The sequence below is a fragment of the Nicotiana sylvestris genome, chromosome 3, assembly GCF_000393655.2.
Source record: "Nicotiana sylvestris chromosome 3, ASM39365v2, whole genome shotgun sequence".
Lineage (NCBI taxonomy): Eukaryota > Viridiplantae > Streptophyta > Magnoliopsida > Solanales > Solanaceae > Nicotiana > Nicotiana sylvestris.
In genome coordinates this window covers 4,674,990-4,694,237 of record NC_091059.1, presented here as the reverse complement: position 1 = coordinate 4,694,237, position 19,248 = coordinate 4,674,990, and the positions used below count along the sequence as shown (strand labels likewise).

At 38.6% G+C, this 19,248-nt stretch overlaps 1 protein-coding gene across 1 annotated transcript; it reads right to left on the bottom strand.

Annotated features, from left to right (window-relative positions):
• Positions 1 to 60: 60 nt before the first annotated feature.
• LOC104220185 (purine permease 1-like) lies at positions 61 to 2,268 on the bottom strand. Its single transcript, XM_070168535.1, has 2 exons — positions 1,477 to 2,268; positions 61 to 471 (listed from the first exon to the last, which is right to left on the bottom strand). The coding sequence occupies exons 1-2, from the start codon at positions 2,185 to 2,187 to the stop codon at positions 124 to 126; spliced, it is 1,059 nt and encodes a 352-aa protein (XP_070024636.1). The 5' UTR covers positions 2,188 to 2,268; the 3' UTR covers positions 61 to 123.
• Positions 2,269 to 19,248: the final 16,980 nt, after the last annotated feature.

Below are 19,248 nucleotides of genomic sequence, written 5' to 3'. Positions count from 1 at the left end.
CCTTTCACAAACATAACGAAAAGTACCAATTGTAGAAAAATAACGTATATTATTTTCTACAAAAAAATATACAAACTCTTTATCCGTATAGCCGTGAATAATAAATCAAACAGACTCAATAAATTAAACAGACTCGGTATGCATCATTGTCATCTCAGTTTTTGGACTTTTATTCTTCTGCTTCTTTGTTTGTCTAAACTCTCCGTAAAAGTATGAGACGAAACCCCAAAGAGAAAGAAAAAGAGCGAGGCCCTTTTCACCTGAAAAATTTTCCCTAAAGAAAACTACAGCTAATACCTCAGTAACAGGAAGTAGAACTGCGATCATAACCCCAGACATTAGAGAAGAAGAGCAGTAGATGACTCCAATGACACCCACAAAGAAGCACTGCCAAATAATAGTAGTCCATACTATCACTGTATAATATCTAGCTTCTCCGAGGTTAAATTGCTTTGCCTCCTTTGATATTGCCTGCAAATTTTGATCAATATCTTAATCCTTGCTCGTTAATAAGATAGTATATAGCTAAAACAAAATTAAAACCGAGAAAGTATAGCTATGATATATCATCTTTTAGGTTAATATATTTGAATCCAATACTGTTCCAGTTTTCACATATTTTTGACATATTCAAATTTTGATATAACGCATCATGTACGCAAAATATCTTAATCAATCTAAACCCACGATATTGATATATTCCAAATTTAAAAAATGAATTCCATGACAAATGAGTCTTCATCCGTATATGTGGGATATGAATAATTTAGGGTTTCGACCTAGTCCCTTCATTACTTTTCTATTACACGCTTTTGTTCTCATTTGTCATTAAGATCAGAAAATTTTATGGGAAATAAAAAAAAAATAGATGAAAAGAGGGAAAAAAAGAATATAAGAAATCCTAAAGAGGGAAATTGTATGGACTATTGATCATCACCTAAAGAGAAGTTGAATAGACTTCTCATTTGAAGGCCTTAGGGATCTAATGGTAATAAATGAGAAATATTTTACGATCTCGGTTTCAATATATGTGACGTGCGTCTTGACTTGAAATTTAAGGTTTTTTTATTGAATCTTGGGTCTTCAACATATTTTAAAATATTTGTGTCTTTAAGACTTTTTCAATTTGTTATTTTAAACTAGCATAATATTGTATAGTTATAAAAAACTTCTTATTAAGGGTAAAACGAGAAGTTTAAAGTTAAATACTTTCAAATGCATAATTGTGTCATTTTATCTAAAATGGACTAATAATGAAAATTCAAATTATTTACCCTTAAACTGTAAAGTTCTTTTTATGAGGTTATCAATTACTAATATATGATAAAATTTACCTGTAATTTTCTTGTAAATGACTTGATTAAAAAAATTTAGTTTGAGAATGCATTGAATTTAAACCCACAAAAGAATATTGTAAGATAACTGCAACATGGAGTAAGATGCATAGGTAGTGATGAGTTTAGGGGGGGGGGATACCTGAAAGTCGTTATTGGCGATCATTCCAATAGTACAAAAAACAGTAGCAGCAAAACACATGACCATTTGAATCTCCAATACCAATGTAGCAGTAATAGCTTGTTTTGCCTTCAAGTAAATCAACTCAATACAAGGCAAAATGACTCCATATAAAGCTGCTGCCAAAAGTGTCATCATAAAACCAAGAATATAGGCTTTACTTGTCACACCCTCTGGCCGATCACCATTAGATCGAACACCTAATAAAACAGCACCAACTGTCAACAGAACCACCGCATTGATAGAGTAGGGTGTGAATTTCAGCTTCACTATGAAGAAAGCACCTATCGCAGTAAAGGCAAGTTGAGCAGCAAGAAGAAGTGAAGAGGTTGACACAGGAAGTTTTGAACCACCCCAAGAATAGAGAAAATCATCAACACCGGTGACAACGCCAATGACGAATGATGCGATGAAAATTCGGGGTGTTATAAAGTATAACTTGGCATTGGAGCCTTCGGTTTTTCGGCGATAGAAGTATAGGATGGCAAGAGGTATAAGGGTGAATGGCCATCCAGCAGTTTGTAACCAACTGCTAAACCATACTCTTGAACCTCCCTCAACATAATATAGACGCATCATTAGAGGACCACCGCAGATACCAACAGCGAGTATTAAACAGTTAATGAGCAGGAGGATTCTCCTCATAGTGGTGCTTAATCCATGATGTTCCATACTTTTTTTCAAGCGAATTGGATACTAAGTTGGAGTAGTCTGCTGCTCAGGCTGAATGGTCTTCTTCTACTAAGGTTTCGATTTTTGGACCTCTAGCAGTGATGAGATGTTCAGCCTGCTATTTATAATTGAGAAACATTTTAGTCATTCCCATGATTTGTTTCACGACATGGAGTGGCCCCACTTTAAGAAGGCTTTCTTATGATTTAATTAATTGTGGTAAATTTTCATATGATTCACAAGGGGAGGATATAACAATAAAAAAATAAGTAGCCTTGACTATTCTACTGGTTAGCGTTGATTTTTGCATTTGCACTTGTGAAGACAAAAATATGGATTAAATTTAACAAGGATGGGACAAACATGGTTTTAGTTAAGAATTGAATAATTATAAGTGGGTCGGTAGAATTTTGCATTTCCACTTGCCAACAATAATACCTTTTCTTATATGAAAAGATTCTCTCCGTTTCGGCTATGTGCACTTTTAAATAAATGTTAGACATGTTTATAATACGACCAATAAAAACAGAGAAATTAAGAAAAAGAAAATCAAAGTTGGATGGCGTCTTGGTTTTTTGTTTGATCATGTGCTTAAAACCAGACTGTTAAGACTGAGCTGATAAGCAATGTTGTAGCTTTTAAAATATTAGCTAACTATAGTGACACATATTAATCAATTTTGAAATAATTCTTTATATAATTTATTAGAGATAGAAGAGTTAGAGATAGAAGAGTTATTAATTTTTTTTATGTATTTCCATACAAAATGATTCTATCTTGGCTACATTACAAATAAAAACAGTTTTAATTGAATTAGAGCTTAGATGGTTATAAGATTTTCTTTTAAAATGATGAAAAAGAAAAGAGCGTTAAAGTAAAAAAAAAATTATCTATAAATATACGAATATACATAGTTTTAATACATGATTCTCTAACAGCTTGTTTGGATGGTTGTTACGCATCGTTTCATAATGTATCGTATCGTACTGTATTGTATTGTACTGTATCGTTTGATAAATACAATGTTTGGATACATTGTGTCGTTGCCATCGTTTCATGATATCACGCACCATCAATATGAAGAATACACTTGCAATATTATAAAGAAAAATTATGATACCACGTAAAATTAATATATAAAAAGGTAGGATAAATGATAAAATAAAATAACTTAATAATAATAGAGGGTGAGATTGAGAGAAAAAGACAAGGTAACGATGCAACCACACCAAATCGGTCGTTACATAAAGTGACACATTTCGTCGTTATGTAACGACGGATTTAACGATACGATACAATAAACTTTAAGTAACAATCAAAACAAACATTGTATTTAAAGTAACAATACGATACGATACAATGGGTAACAACCATCCAAACAAGTTGTAAGTGTAGCATATACTAAATATATACATTTCGGAAAAGGGCCAGAACAGACCCTGAACTATAGTTTCAGGGTTAAAAATAGAGAAATTTTCATAAAACACTATCTTTTAGTGGTAATTAGTTATCTATAGATACCATTTGCTATATTATGGATTGTAGATATGTTTTTTGTTGTTATAAGATGTATTAGAGGTATTTAAGCTATTGTATCCATGAATACAATAGCAAAAATAGGCATGAATCAGGGAAGTCAAGCTAATCAGCTGTTGTATTCGAGTGTATTCGACTGTATTCACGGATTGAAACATGGGTTTACAGCTGGACAGATTATTGTAATCGACTGTATTCACGACGTGAAACAGGGGATTACATTATTTTTAAACGGAAAGTGAATCAATTAACATAATAGACTCCTAATATAACTCAACAAACTCAATTATAACACATAAATTTTGTATTTTCAGTTATAAAAAAGATTCTCAACCGAAAAATACCCCAAAAGCATAGAAGTCTTCAAAGAAATTATATAATACATCTGAATACATAAATTATATTAATTAAAAAAATATGAATATATTCAGGGCATATAGCGAAATATTTTGCTATAAATATTAAAATGTATCTATACAATATATTTTTGTTAAATGGTATTTATTTAGAATAAATAAGGTGTTAACCTTTGCTATAGGAGGTAAAAATTCCTTAAAAATACCCTCTATCCACCTATTGGGCCATTGGTATCCCTAACGTTATTTTCCTGGCCTTTACATGCCACTCCAACGAACGGCTCATATTTTAAAAAAGGTTTAATTACTAATTACGCGACAATTTCTCATTGGCCTATTTTAAAACAAAAGACCTTACATACCCGATCTGGTGAACCTTACCCGCCCGAAAAAAACCTTCCATCTCCGACCCGTAAACAAATAACCTAAATAAAACACGGATTGTATCTTATTTGTTAGCCATCGTTCTTCTCTCCTCTTTGCAAACCAAAATTCCCCATATCCCACCTCTCAAATTGAATTCTCAAATTCAACAAAATCAAGTTGGAGTCCTCTATAATGTCGAAATCTTCTACTTCTTCTCATGAATTAGGTCAGTCCCGCACAAGTTTTTGCGGATTGACTGCTAACCAGTTTACTGCTACGACACGTATAAATGGTGGTCGTACATTCTTCAAATGTCCTCGTCCTAAAGATATTGGTTGTCGTTATTGGGAATAGTGTGATGAAGAACTTCTGCCCCATGTGTCAATGTTTATCCATACTCAAAAGATTTTATTGAATTCCCTTCGTAAAGAAAGGAATAATTTGAAGAAGACCTTGGATGAATTCTTAGGTAGTAATGCTGCAGATTTGAAGAAAATGATTTGCTTGGAGAAGAAAGTGTCGAATTTGGAATCAAATTTGAAATGATGGAAAAAACTTCTGTTGTTATCATGGGCATTTTTTTTGTTTTGTAGCCATGACGGCCATGTGTTGAAGTTGAAGTTGCATTTTTCTTTTGTCATATTACATTAATGGCTTGATCAAATGAAGTTGTGTGGGTGTTAAATGTTAGTTGGTATCCAGTTTCAGCAACTTTGTTGTTGTGGATGTAGTAGAAAAATTTGCAGGTGCACTAAAATGTACCAAACTCAGTTAGTTTTTTGTTTGTCAATGAACAAATATGTAGTTTTTGTAGTAATTCTTGTTGTGTTCAATCAAGCAAATTTGACTATTGTCCATTATAATCTCTCTGTCTCTTTTTTTGGGATCATCTGTTTTTGGTTAGTGATACATTAAGACATATGAATAGATAGGAAACATTATAAGGTCATTGGAATTGCACTTCAAACATACGTGAAGTTTACTAAAAACACAATGCAACAATCACATAAGAGATTCATCAAAGATAGATAATTAGAGGATATAAGACATGATAATTAACAATCATAAAGACTTATGAATGTTGTTACACTGTTACACCACAAATTAAGCTCATAAAAAATAATTTGGGGTGAATCAACACAGCACCATTCATAACTGATTCACTACAAAAATAACAAAAAAAAAGGTGAAGTTTGAATCAGTCATTACAAAACATTCAAGGATCTAAATGAAGTGGATGCTACTTAAAGGAAGTTTTGGCTCTCTTAGCCTTTAGCTTTCCAACTCTTGCTTCCTTTTCGTCTATCAATTGGTTAGAAGTCACAGCTGCTTTGCCTTTCCAAGTAACCTATTTGGGTGAATAGGGCAGATTAGTAGGTAAATTTACACTAGTTTCATCTCCCTTAAAACTAATCTTCCTGGTATCAATAGGTATTTGGTGAAACTTTCTTTGTTGAAGCATAGTCCAAGCTTCAGATATCACCACTGACCTCAAATCCGGATCTTCATCATCATCTCCATCTCCTGTAATATCATCAATATCATCTTCATCTACTAGCATGTTTGAAGGTGTAGCAACTTGTTTACTTGTCTTCATAGTTGTAGCAGGTTTGTGTTGAGCAGATTTGTTTGCTTGACTGGTCTGTTGAGCAGACTTCTTTGCTTGAATGGACAGTTAAGCTAGTGGTTCACAAGCTGGTGTTCACTCAAAGAAACATTGTATCCAAGATTAGGCATGAAGGCAAAATCTAAATTTTGACTGTGTTGAGGTGCTGCCAAGGGCACATCTTCCATTGTTTGAGAACATTCTCCTTGGAACAAATGCTTGTGCTTACCATGAACCTACAAGACATAAAAAATGTATTTACTATGTAACTAAAATTGTGCAACCACAAACAAATTTCAGTAAGGAATAAAAGATTACCAATGGACAAGCTCTCATATTGTGACCAGGTTCACTACAGTACCCACATGAAAGAAGTCTTTTCCTTGAAGCAGAACATAACCCCTCTCTCTTCCTAGCCTCATACGTTTCTCTAGTTCTTCTGACCTTTGGTCTACCAACAATTTTATGCACATCTAGTGGCTCCATAGCATGCTCTGTCTCAATTTTCCAGAATTAATCACCTCTAACAGGTTGTATCTTATGCATATACACCATCATGTAAGCTTCTTTGGAATACCACAAATGCACCTCACTCAAAGGATTAAGATTTTTGTGGAGTAAAGCTTTGATGGCATGAGGGCATGGTATTCCAGTTATGTCCCATGCCCTGCATGTACATCTCTTCAATTCCAGGTTCACTACATGTTTGTCTTGTAACAACCCGGCTAGTCGTTTTATGAATTACCGCTCTGTTTCCCCCATTTCATCTTCTTTATACCTTGTTCAGCTGTATTATGTGTTATCGGGTTGGTTGGTTCTGGTTCGAAGTGGTTTTGTAGAGAAATGAGACACTTAGTCTCTTAAGTTGGCATTTTAGTTGGAAAAGTCAACCAGAAGTTGACTTGTGAGAAAACAATCTCGGAATTTTGTTTTTATGATTCAGATAGCTTCGTGAGGTGATTTGGGATTTAGGAGAGTGATCAGAATATGTTTTGGAGGTCCGGAGTAGATTTAGACTTGAATTGGCGAAATTGGAATTTTGGCATTTTCCGGTTGGTAGCGGAGATTTTAATATAGAGGTCGAAATGGAATTTCGGAAGTTGGAGTAGGTCCTTGTGTCATTTGTGACGTGTGTGCAAAATTTCAGGTCATTCGAACAAGGTTTGGTAGACTTTGTGATCGAAAACGGAATTTGGAGGTTTTGGAAACCTTAGGCTTGAATCCGAGGGTGTTTTGATGACTCGATGTTGTTTTGAGTGTTCCGAAGGTTGGTATAAGTTTTAATAATGTTATGTGACTTTTTCGTAGTTTTGGTGGAGGTCTAGGGGGCCTTGGCATGAATTCAGAAGATTTTCGGAAAAGTTGGCTTTGGAAAGGAGTAGTTGAAGTTGTTGCCCATGTCATAACCGCACCTGCGAATAGGGGATCGCAAGTGCGAGATCGCAGAAGCGTTGGGGAAGCTGCAGAAGTGGCCATCAGCTAGAGGACCAGAAGTCGTAGGTGCGAGAGCTTGAGCGCACATGCGAGACCGCATGTGTGGAAGGAGAAGCGCAGATGTGGTCCCTCGAACTTAAGTGAAAACCGCAAAAGCAGTTGGTTTGACCATAGAAGCGGTACTGCAGGAGCGTAAAGAGGAACGCAGGTGTGAAATCCCTGGGTCAAAAAGTATATAAGGTTCCCTTCGCCAATTTTTGCTAAGTTCTCCATTTTTGAAGACGGGAAGTGAGCTAGGGCAGTGATTTTCAAGGGGAAATCGAGGATTATCAGTTGGGTAAGCTGCCTAAGCTTCATTACTTATATTTATAACCATTTTTCCGTTGTTTAATCATGGTGTTAGGGGAAGTTAAAGAAGAAAATTGAGGGATTAGGGCTTGATTTGGAGAGCTTTGAGTGGGGTTTTGAGGGGTCATTTGAGGTCCGATTTCGATGCCTTTAATATGAATAAACTCGAGGGAGGATAAGGATTCTATTGATTTGGTTTTTATCAGATTCCGAGATGTGGGACCGGGGGTCGAGTTAGACCAATTTTGGGATTTTTTATGTAATTTGATTATTTTTGCATGGGCTTCATTCCCTTAGCATATATTGATATTATAATTCTGATTTTAGATATATTCAATGCGAGTTGAGGTCGAGTCAGAGGCAAGGGCATTGCGGAGTAGTATTTCATCCGGTTTGAGGTAAGCAACCATTGTAAATCTGGGCCTGAGGGTATGAAACCCCGTTTTGTATTGTTTTGATAAATGAGGTTTTCACACCTCCTTTTTCACCTACACCCCGGAAAAGGGTATATGTAAAGGGAGTTTTTCCAATTAAAGGACAATCGAAATGAGATTCATTTATTTAAAGATTCAGAGTCGCCACTTGGGAGATTTATGGTGTCCCAAGTCACCGGTTGAATCCCGAATCGAGGAAAAGATTGACTATGTATTACAGTCCGCGAACCAGAAATCTAAGTAAGGAATTCTGTCAACCCGGGAGAAGGTGTTAGGAATTCCCGAGTTCCGTGGTTCTAGCATGGTCGCTCAACTGTTATATTTGGCTTAAATTATCTGATTTTAACAATTATGAACCTATGTGCAAATTTTAACCTTAACCGCTTTTATTCATTTTTAAAGAAAATTGCAACGTCATTAAAATAATTCTTGAACCACGTCACATAAATGCACCCGTGGTTTTTGGACATACTTTAACATCGTTGGGATTTGGATTTGGGTCACATAAATGCGCACCCGACTTTAATTAAAAGGACGTGACTAGTTCATCAAAGAACGTAAAAGGATTCTTACTTATGTTATGCCAAAGCTTAAACTAATAATTTAATTTAAAAAAAAGAACTGGTAGCAGACCACCCACATTTGATTGTGGAAAGGCCGAGTTAGTAAAAAACCCACGTCTGGTTGCCCATTACTGCAGGCTCAGCGTGTGAAATAACTGGGCTCAACTTGAAGCCCAGTTTGGCAGCCTGATTGTGGAAGGGGAAGACTATCGAAATTAGGCCAATGATGGCAGCCCAATACACGACCCAACAAATATGTTTGAATCAAATTGCATCATTCAAGAAATACTGGGATTGAACAAATACTGATAATCTTTGAATCAAATGCAAAGCACATTTTTATGCTAACATAGGTTCCAAAATGAAGTTACAATCCTAGTTGCAACAACACACCTTTACACAAATTATTCACCAATTAACAAAACTCAAAGGTCCCTTCCCCCTAGTTTATATTAAATTCTGATTCAAGCATAACATATTTAAAACATACCACATGTCATGGAAACTTGCCAAAGAAAAACTAAATATGAAAGGTTAATCTGAATCTGAAAATTTCAAGTCAAAAACCAAGCTCAAACCCCATTCAAAAACCATTTTAAGATAAAAAAGTGCTCATACATGAGCAACAACAGAAATGAAGGACAACTCTAAAACCATTGTGCTGTATTTCAAGCTATATAGGAACAGATCTAAAATGGACAGTAGGAAATAAACCCAAACCAAGCTTACTCGACCAACCACATGAAGGGTCTAAACTTGTAATTTGAACCACAGCCATGAAACGTACATCCAAATCATCCGATCTTAACTAATTAATTAAGGATCATAATCTTCAATTAACACATGATTATACGAGGTTTACAACATTCCTGAATCACCTATATTCAAAATAAGTTCACCCAACATTTAAATCAAATATACATCTAGGAATGAAATATCCAAAATAAACTAGACTGAAAGCATGGACAATAAAATGACAGCATCGAGCAGAAATTACAACAAGAACTTAATGTTTTTCCTTTAAACTCCAGCTCGGTTCACAAATCTTTACACAAACTTAATCAGGCTTCATTTCCAACATAGTTTCAAGAGAATACCTGGTATGTAGAACATAAAAATAGGGTAAGCAATCAACAACAGCAAAATACAGCAACAGAAAGCCCAACACAATAGCTTCAACACCTCAATCCAGAAATCCCAGCAACACGGAGAAAACCAGTAAAAATGGAGAAGAAAAATAGTCCGGAAATCTCTCTTTGTTTTCTCTTTCTAGATTTGAACTCTCTCTAGTGTTCTTCCGCTCTCAATATTTCAGAAAATTTGGTTTTATCTTTTTTACTCTCTCCAAAATGAATTCTGCCCCTGTATATCCAGTGTATCCTAAGAGTATATCAAGTGTATACTGCTATCTCCGCCCCCTTCTTTTTTTCTTTTCCTCTATTTTTTCCTCTTTTTTGAACCCCCTTCTTCCTAAATTTTCTGTTCTATTAATGGCAAAATTTTTGAAATTTTTCAGATTTGTTTTTTTATTATTTTATTATATTTTAATTAAAATAAATCCCACTTACAAATTGCTTTTATTTTTTTAGAAAAAGAAATCCCACCTTTATTTACTTTTATTTTTAGAATTCCAACTTTAATTACTTTTATCTTATTTAAAATCCCACTTTTTATTTTTTTAAAAGAGAATCTCACTTTATTTAACTTTTCTTTAAAAAAACAAACCACTTTCTTTTCCATGATTGAGACTGGAGTTTTAAGAGATAACTGGCTATTGAACTTTTGATTTTGACTTGATATTTCTATTGATATTTCTTCCATGATTTTAAATACTCGTCACTGCACTCAAACTTTATTTACTTTAGTTACTTACTGAGTTGGCGTACTCACATTACTCCCTGTACCTTGTGTGTAGATCCAGGTGCCCGAGCATCAGAGTGAGAACTTCCATCACTCTTAGAGTCTATCTGGAGATCGCAAGGTAGCTGCATAGCATTCGCAGCCCTGCCTTCCTCCTTCCTATCTTAGTATTTTGTTATTTCAGACTATTTTGAATTATTTAGACAGTGTTTTGGTTGTACTTGGAGGCTCATGACTAGTGACACCGGATTCGGCCTGTGTAGTATATTTTGTATTGGTTTTTCCGGATATTTCTATTGATTTATATATTGCATATCAAGAATTGAAACTTAATCGGTTTTAGAAAAATAATTTTATAAGAAGAATTCGATATTGTAAAGGTTGTATTAGCTTGCCTAGTACTGTGATAGGCGCCATCACGACTAGGGTATTTGGGATCGTGACAAGTTGGTATTAGAGTCTATGTTACATAGGTCTCACGGGTCATAAGTCGATTTAGTAGAGTCTCGCGGATCGGTATGGAGACGTCTGTACTTATCCTCGGGAGGCTGCAGAACCTTTAGGAAAAACTTCATATTCTTGAAATTCCTATCATGCGAATCTATTGATTCTAGTACTAAACATCTGTTATTCTATTCTCTAAGAGATGGCGAGGACATATGCTACTGGTCAGGACGGATGACCACCAGTTAGGGTCACTAGAGGCCGAAGTCGCGGTCGAGGCCGTGGTAGGGGTAGGGGTGTAGCCCGCACAGCAGCTATAGCAGCACCTGCAGATCCACCAGCCACCCCAGTTAAGGATCAAGTCCTAGTTGCGGACGCTCCAGCAGCACCAGCTCAGGCACCGACTGTGCCTATTGTGATTCCAGACCTTCAAGAGGCTCTGGCTCAATTTTTGTCAGTGTGCACTGGCTTGTCTCGGGCAGTCTTAGTTACTACGACCGCAACTACTTCTTAGGCCGGGGGAGGCACTCAGATTCCAATTGCTCGCACACTTGAGCAGGTTATGCAGGGACTTCAGACACCGAGGGCACCTCCAGCCCAGCTGGTTGCACCAGCTCAGCATTATGTGGTACTATTTATGCTTGACGACGAGCAGCGTCGATTGGAGAGATTTGGTAGACTTCAACCTCCGACTTTCAGTGGTACAGAGGGCGAGGATGCCCAGTGTTTCTTAGACAAGTGTCAGAGGATTCTTCGTACAACGGGTATTCTGGATACTATCGTTGTAGCATTTACTACTTTTTAGTTTTCTGGAGCTGCCTTTACTTGGTGGGAGGCTTATGAGAGGCGTAGACCTGTTGATGCAGTTCCCCTTACCTGGAAGCAATTATCCGTTCTCTTTTTGGAGAAGTATATGCCACAATCTCTTAGAGAGGAGCTGCATAGGCAGTTCGAGCAGTTGCGTCAAGAAGATATGACTATGATGCAGTATGAGATGAGGTTATCAGAGTTAGCTCGTCATGCTTTTTGATTGGTTCCTATGGATAAGGAGAGGATTCGAAGGTTCGTTGATGGACTCACATATTCGCTTCAGATTCTCATAACTAGGGAGAGGGTGTCAGGTGCTACTTTTGAGGAGGTTGTTGACATTTCTCATGAGATTAAGTCATTTCATCGCTAGGAGCAAGATGAGAGGGAGGCCAAGAGGCCTAGGGGATCTGGTAGTTTTGGTGGTACTCCTTTGAGAGGTCTGTTTCAGCACAGCAGAAGCCGTCCATTCAAACATGCTCAGTCAGCTCGCCTAGTTCATTGTGGGGCAACATTAGGCCATAGTTCTCACAGCTCACATCTAGTCCATTCATCACTCAATGCCCTACCAGCCCAGAGTTCATCCCATACTCTACCAGTTCAGGGTTTTTCCATGCCAGGTCCTTTTACTGGTCACTTCGGTGCTAGGGGTTCCCTTCAGTTCCCGTTCCCCGCACCGGGGAGTTATTACGAGTGTGGAGAGTTTGGGTATATGAGGAGGCAGTGTCCTCGTCTTCTTGAGGGCCCATCTCAATAGAGTATTCAGCCCTCGACATCAGCTCCAGTTACTTCACCACCTGCTCAGGTAGCTAGGGGTGGAGGCAGTCAGCTAGGGGTCACCCTAGAAGGGGAGATCGATCAGGTAGTGGTCAGGCCCGTTTCTATGCACTCCTATCTAGATAAGATGCTATTGCTTCAGATGCTGTGATTACAGGTATTGTCTCAGTCTACCACAGAGATGCCTCTGCATTATTTGATCCCGGTTCCATTTTTTCATATGTGTCATCATATTCTGCTCGTTATCTGGATATGCCCTGTGAGTCTCTTGTTTCATTTGTTCGTATATCTACTCCGGTGGGCGATGATATTGTTGTGGACCGTGTATACCGGCCGTGTATGGTGACTATTAGGGGTTTGGAGACCCGAGTGGACCTTTTGTTGCTTTGTATGGTGGACTTTGATATGATATTATGCATGGATTCGCTATCTCCGTATCGTGCTATATTGGACTGTCATGCTAAGACAGTGACATTGGCTATGCGAGGGGTGCCACAGGTTGAGTGGTGAGATTCAACTGATTTTATCCCCAGTAGGGTGATTTCGTTCTTGAAGGCCCAGTGGATGGTTGGGAAAGGTTGTCTTTCATACTTAGCCTTTGTGATGGATGTTAGTACAGAGACTCCTAGTATTGATTCTGTTCATGTTGTAAGGGATTTTCCCGATATTTTTCCTACATACCTGTCGGGCATTCCACCAAATAGGGATATTGACTTTGGTATTGATTTGGTGTCGGGCACTCAGCCCATTTCTATTCCACCGTATTGTATGGCACCGGTGGAGTTGAAAAAGTTGAAGGAGTAGCTTTACGAACTCCTTGATAAGGGGTTCATTCAGCCTAGTGTGTCGCCTTGGAGTGCGCTTGTTCTATTTGTGAACAAGAAAGATGGCATGATGAGGATGTGCATTGACTACAGGAAGTAGAACAAAGTTACAATCAAGAACAAAAATCCTTTGCCTCGTATTGATGATTTATTTTACCAGCTTCAAGGCGCAAGGGTGTTCTCCAAGATTGATCTCCATTCGGGTTATCACTAGTTGAAGATCAGGGACTCGGGTATTCTTAAGATAGCTTTCAAGACCAGATATGGTCATTACAAGTTCCTTGTGATGTCTTTTGGGCTAACCAATGCCCCAGCAGCGTTTATGCATTTGATGAACAACGTGTTTCGGCCTTATCTCAAATCGTTCGTGATTGTATTCATTAATGATATTCTGGTATACTCGCATAGTCAAGATAAACACGCGGAGCATTTGAGAGTTGTTTTGTAGAGGTTGAGGGAGGAGAAGCTTTATGCAAAGTCCTCTAAATGTGAGGTTTAGCTCAGTTCAGTGGCTTTCTTGGGGCACATAGTGTCTGGTGAGGGTATTCAGGTTGATCCAAAGAATATAGAGGCGGTTTAGAGTTGGCCCAAACCGTCCTTAGCCACAAGGATACACAACTTTCTTGGTTTGGTGGGATATTACCGTTGGTTCATTCAGGGATTTTCATCTATTGCATCACCCTTGACCAAATTGACTCAAAAGGGTGCTTTATTCAGGTGGTCGGATGAGTGTGAGGAGAGCTTTCAGAAGCTCAAGATTTCCTTGACTAGAGCTCCAGTGTTAGTTTTGTTATCAGCTTTAGGTTCATATATAGTGTATTGTGATGCTTCGATAGTTGGTATTAGGTGTGTGTTAGTGTAGGAGGGTAGAGTGATTGCTTATGCTTCTCGTCAATTAAAGCCCTATGATAAGAACTACCATATTCATGATCTAGTTGGCTACCATTGTTCATGCGTTGAAGATTTGGAGGCATTATTTGTATGGTGTATCTTGTGAGATTTTTACTGATCATCGTATCCTCCAGCACTTGTTCAAGCAGAAGGATCTCAATTTGAGGCAGCGGAGATGGTTGGAGCTGCTAAAGAATTATGATATTACTATCTTGTACCATCCGGGAAAGGCCAATGTGGTGGACGATGCCTTAAGTAGGAAGATGGTGAGTATGGGGAGTTTGGCGTATATTCCTGTTGGGGAGAGACCTCTTGCAGTTGATGTTCAGGACTTGGCCAATCGGTTCGTAAGGTTGGACATTTCGGAGCCTAGTCGGGTATTGGCTTGTCTGATTTCTTGGTCTTCTTTATTTGATCGCATCAGAGAGCGCCAGTATGATGATCCTCATTTGCTTGTCCTTAAGGATAGAGTTCAGCACGACGATGCCAGAGATGTGACTATTTGTGGTGATGGGGTATTGAGGATCCATGGCCAGATATGTGTTGCCAATGTAGATGGGCTTCGGGAGTTGATCTTAGAGGAGGCCCATAGCTCGCGGTATTCCATCCATCCGGGTGCCGCAAATATATATCAGGATTTGAGACAGCATTATTGGTGGAGAAGAATAAAGAAGGGTATTATGGGATATGTAGCTTGGTGTCTCAACTGGTAGCAGGTGAAATATGAGCATCGGAGACCAGGTGGCTTGCTTCAGCAGATAAATATTCCATAGTGGAAGTGGGAGCGGATCACCATGGACTTTGTAGTTGGGCTCCCATGGACTTTGAAGAAGTTCGATGCTATTTGGGTGATTGTGGATCGGCTGACCAAGTCCGCGCACTTCATTCCTGTGTGTACTACCTACTTTTCAAAGTGGTTGGCAGAGATCTATATCCAAGAGGTTGTTCATTTGCATGGTGTTCCAGCTTCCACCATTTCAGATAGAGGTACTTAGTTTACTTCACAGTTTTGGAGGGCCGTGCAGCGAGAGTAGGGTACTCAGGTTGAGGTGAGCACAACTTTTCACCCTAAGATGGACGGACAGTCTGAGCGCACTATTCAAATATTGGAGGACATGTTGCGCACTTGTAATATTGATTTTGGAGGGTCATGTGATCAGTTTCTACCTCTCGCAAAGTTTGCTTACAACAACAATTATCATTCGAGTATTCAGATGGCTCCATATGAGGCTTTGTATGGGAGGCGGTGTAAATCTCCCATTGGTTGGTTTGAGCCAGGTGAGGCTAGGCTTTTGGGTACAGACTTGGTGTAGTATGCTTTAGACAAGGTGAAGGTGATTCAGGAGCGGCTTCGTACAACGGAGTCGAGACAAAAGAGTTATGCTGATAGGAAGGTTCGTGATGTGTCTTACATGATTGGGGAGAAGGTTCTACTGAAGGTTTCACCCATGAAGGGTGTTATAAGATTTGGGAAGAAGGGTAAATTGAGTCCTCGGTTCATTAGGTCTTTTGAGGTGCTTCGGAGGATAGGGGATGTGGCTTATGAGCTTGTTTTGCCACCTAGCTTGTCGAGTGTGCATCCGGTATTTCATGTTTCTATGCTCCGAAAGTATATTGGCGATCTTTCTCATGTTTTCGATTTCTGCACAGTTCAGTTAGAGGGAGATTTGACTTATAATGTGGAGCTAGTGGCTATTTTGGAGCGTCAGGTTCGAAAGTTGAGATCAAAGGATATAGCTTCAGTGAAAGTGCAATGGAGAGGTCAGCCCGTGGAGGAGGCTACCTGGGAGACCGAGTAGGAGATGCAGAGCTTATATACTTACCTATTTGAGGCTTCAGGTATGTTTCTTGACTCGTTCGAGGACGAACGTTTGTTTAAGAGGGAGAGGATGTAATAACCCGGCCGATCGTTTCATGAATTACTGCTTTGTTTCTCCCATTTTTTGCTTCTTTATGCCTTGTTCAGTTGTATTATGTGGTATCGGGTTGGTTGGATCGGGTTCGAAGTGGTTTTGTAGAGAAATGAGACATTTAGTCTCTTAAGATGACCTTTTAGTTGGAAAAGTCAATCGGAAGTTGACTTGTAAGAAAACGATCTCGGAATTTGGTTTTTATGATTCAGATAGCTTTGTGAGGTGATTTGGGACTTAGGAGCATGATCAGAATGTATTTTGGAGTTCTGGACTAGATTTAGGCTTGAATAGGCGAAATTGGAATTTTGGCATTTTCTGGTTGGTAGCAGAGATTTTGATATAAAGGTCGGAATGGAATTCCGAAAGTTTAAGTAGGTCTGTTGTGTCATTTGTGACGTGTGTGCAAAATTTCAGGTCATTCAGACAAGGTTTGGTAGACTTTTTGATCGAAAGCGGAATTTGGAGATTTTAGAAACCTTAGGCTTGAATCCGAGTGTGTTTTGATGATTCGATGTTGTTTTGAGTGTTCCGAAGGTAGGTATTAGTTTGAATAGTGTTATATGACTTGTTCATAGTTTTGGTGGACGTCCGGGGGGGCCTTGGGATGAATTCGGAAGATTTTCGGAAAAGTTGGCTTTGGAAAGGAGCAGCTGAAGTTGCTACCCCTGTCATAACCGCACCTGCGGATAGGGGACCGTAGGTGCGTGATCGTAGAAGCATTGGGGAAGCTGCAGAAGCAGCCAGCGGCTAGGGGACCAGAAGTCGTAGGTGCGAGAGCTTGAACGCACCTGCGAGACTGCAGGTGCGGAAGGAGAAGCGTAAATGCAGTCGCTGGAACTTAAGTGAAAACCGCAGAAGCGGTACCACAAGATCATAAAGAGGACCGCAGGTGCGAAATCCCTGGGTCAGAAAGTATATAAGGTTTCCTTCACGAATTTTTTGCTAAGTTCTCTATTTTTGAAGACGGGAAGTGAGCTAGGGCAGTGATTTTCAAGGGGAAATCGAGGATTATCAGTTGGGTAAGCTACCTAAGCTTTATTACTTATGTTTATGACCATTTTCCCATTGTTTAATCATGGTGTTAGTGGAAATTAAGGAAGAAAATTGAAGGTTTAAGGCTTTATATTGGAGATCTTTGAGTGGGGATTTGAGTGTTCATTTGAGGTCCGATTTTGATGCTTTTGGTATGAATAGACTCGTGGGAGGATAAGGATTCTATTGATTTGGTTTTTATCAGATTTCGAGACGTGGTCCCGGAGGTCGAGTTGGACTAACTTCGGGATTTTTGATGTAATTTGATTATTTTTTGCATGGGCTTCATTCCCTTAGCATATATTGATACTATAATTCTGATTTTGGTTAGATTCGACGCGAGTTTAGGCCGAGTCGAGAGGCAAGGGCGTTGCAGAGTAGTATTTCATTCGGTTTGAGGTAAGTAACCATTGTAAATATGGACCTGAGGGTGTGAAACCACGGTATTTTATATTATTTTGATAAATGAGGTGACGCACATGCTAGGTGATGAGCATGTGGGCGTGCACCGATAGAGATTGTGACTTGGTCCGTCCCGTAGTGACTATTAAGCCGCGTATTTGAATTGAAATCTTATGATATCCCCCATTTTAGAGATTGATACTATATTTTGGGTTGTACGCCATGTTTGGGGCCTTGTGCTGACTTGTTTAGACCCTTAAGGTTGTTCTTACTACTTTTCTCACTCTATTTGATTTGAAAGCATATCCTCAGTCATGTTTTATCTATTTATTATTTAAATCGGATTTCATTACCCTACTTCTTAATAAATAAAAATTGTTTGGGCTGAGTTTGCCTGATTTTTCACTGATATACCCGAGTGGTCGTGAGGTTGAGGACCTAATGGTGATTATGGATCAGGTTGAATGCTGCAGCGATATTATATACATATGGATCGGGTTGCACGACGCAGCGGTATACATATAGATCGGACTGCACGTCGCAGTAATATATATTGAATCGGGTTGTGCGCCGCAGCAATATGATGCTTGGGCTGACGGAGCCCCTCAGGAGTCAGCACACCCCAGTGAGCGTAGTCGACTGTAAACTATGGATCGGGCTGCACGCTGCAGCGATTATTATTATTATTATTATTATCATTATGAGATATATATTGAGTCGGAGTGCTAAGTGTGAGTACTAATTGACGAGAGCTACGTCACGAGTGACTTAGAGGCATGCCTGAGAGGCTATACTTATGACTGATACCTTCCCCGAAGGGTTTGTTTCTGATATTTAGCTGCTTTCACTCCTCTTTTATACTGAACCTCTGTTGAAAAATATTGAATAAACATTTTCAAAGGTTTTGAATTGAGACTGGATTTTAAGAGATAACTAGCTGTCGAACTACTGATTTTGACTTGATATGTCTGTTGAGATTTCATACATGATTTTAAATGCTCGTCATTGTACTCAGACTTTATTTACTTTAGTTACTTACTGAGTTGGCGTACTCACGTTACTCTCTGTACCTTGTGTACAGATCCAGTGCCCGAGCATTAGAGTGAGAGCTTCCAGCACTTTTAGAGTCTATCTGGAGATTGCTAGGTAGCTGCACGACGTTCACAGCCCTGCCTTCCTCCTTTCTATCTTAGTATTTTGTTATTTCAGACTATTTTGTATTATTCATACAATGTTTTGGTTGAACTTAGAGACTCATGACTAGTAAAACTGGATTCAAGTTGTGTAGTATATTTTGTACTCTTTTTTTCGCATATTTCTGTTGATTTATATATTTCATATGAAGAATTGAAACTTAATCGATTTTAGAAAAATGATTTTATAAGAAGAATTTGATATTGTAAAGGTTAGATTGATTTGCCTAGTGCTGTGATAGGCGTCATGACGACCGGGGTATTTGGTGTCATAA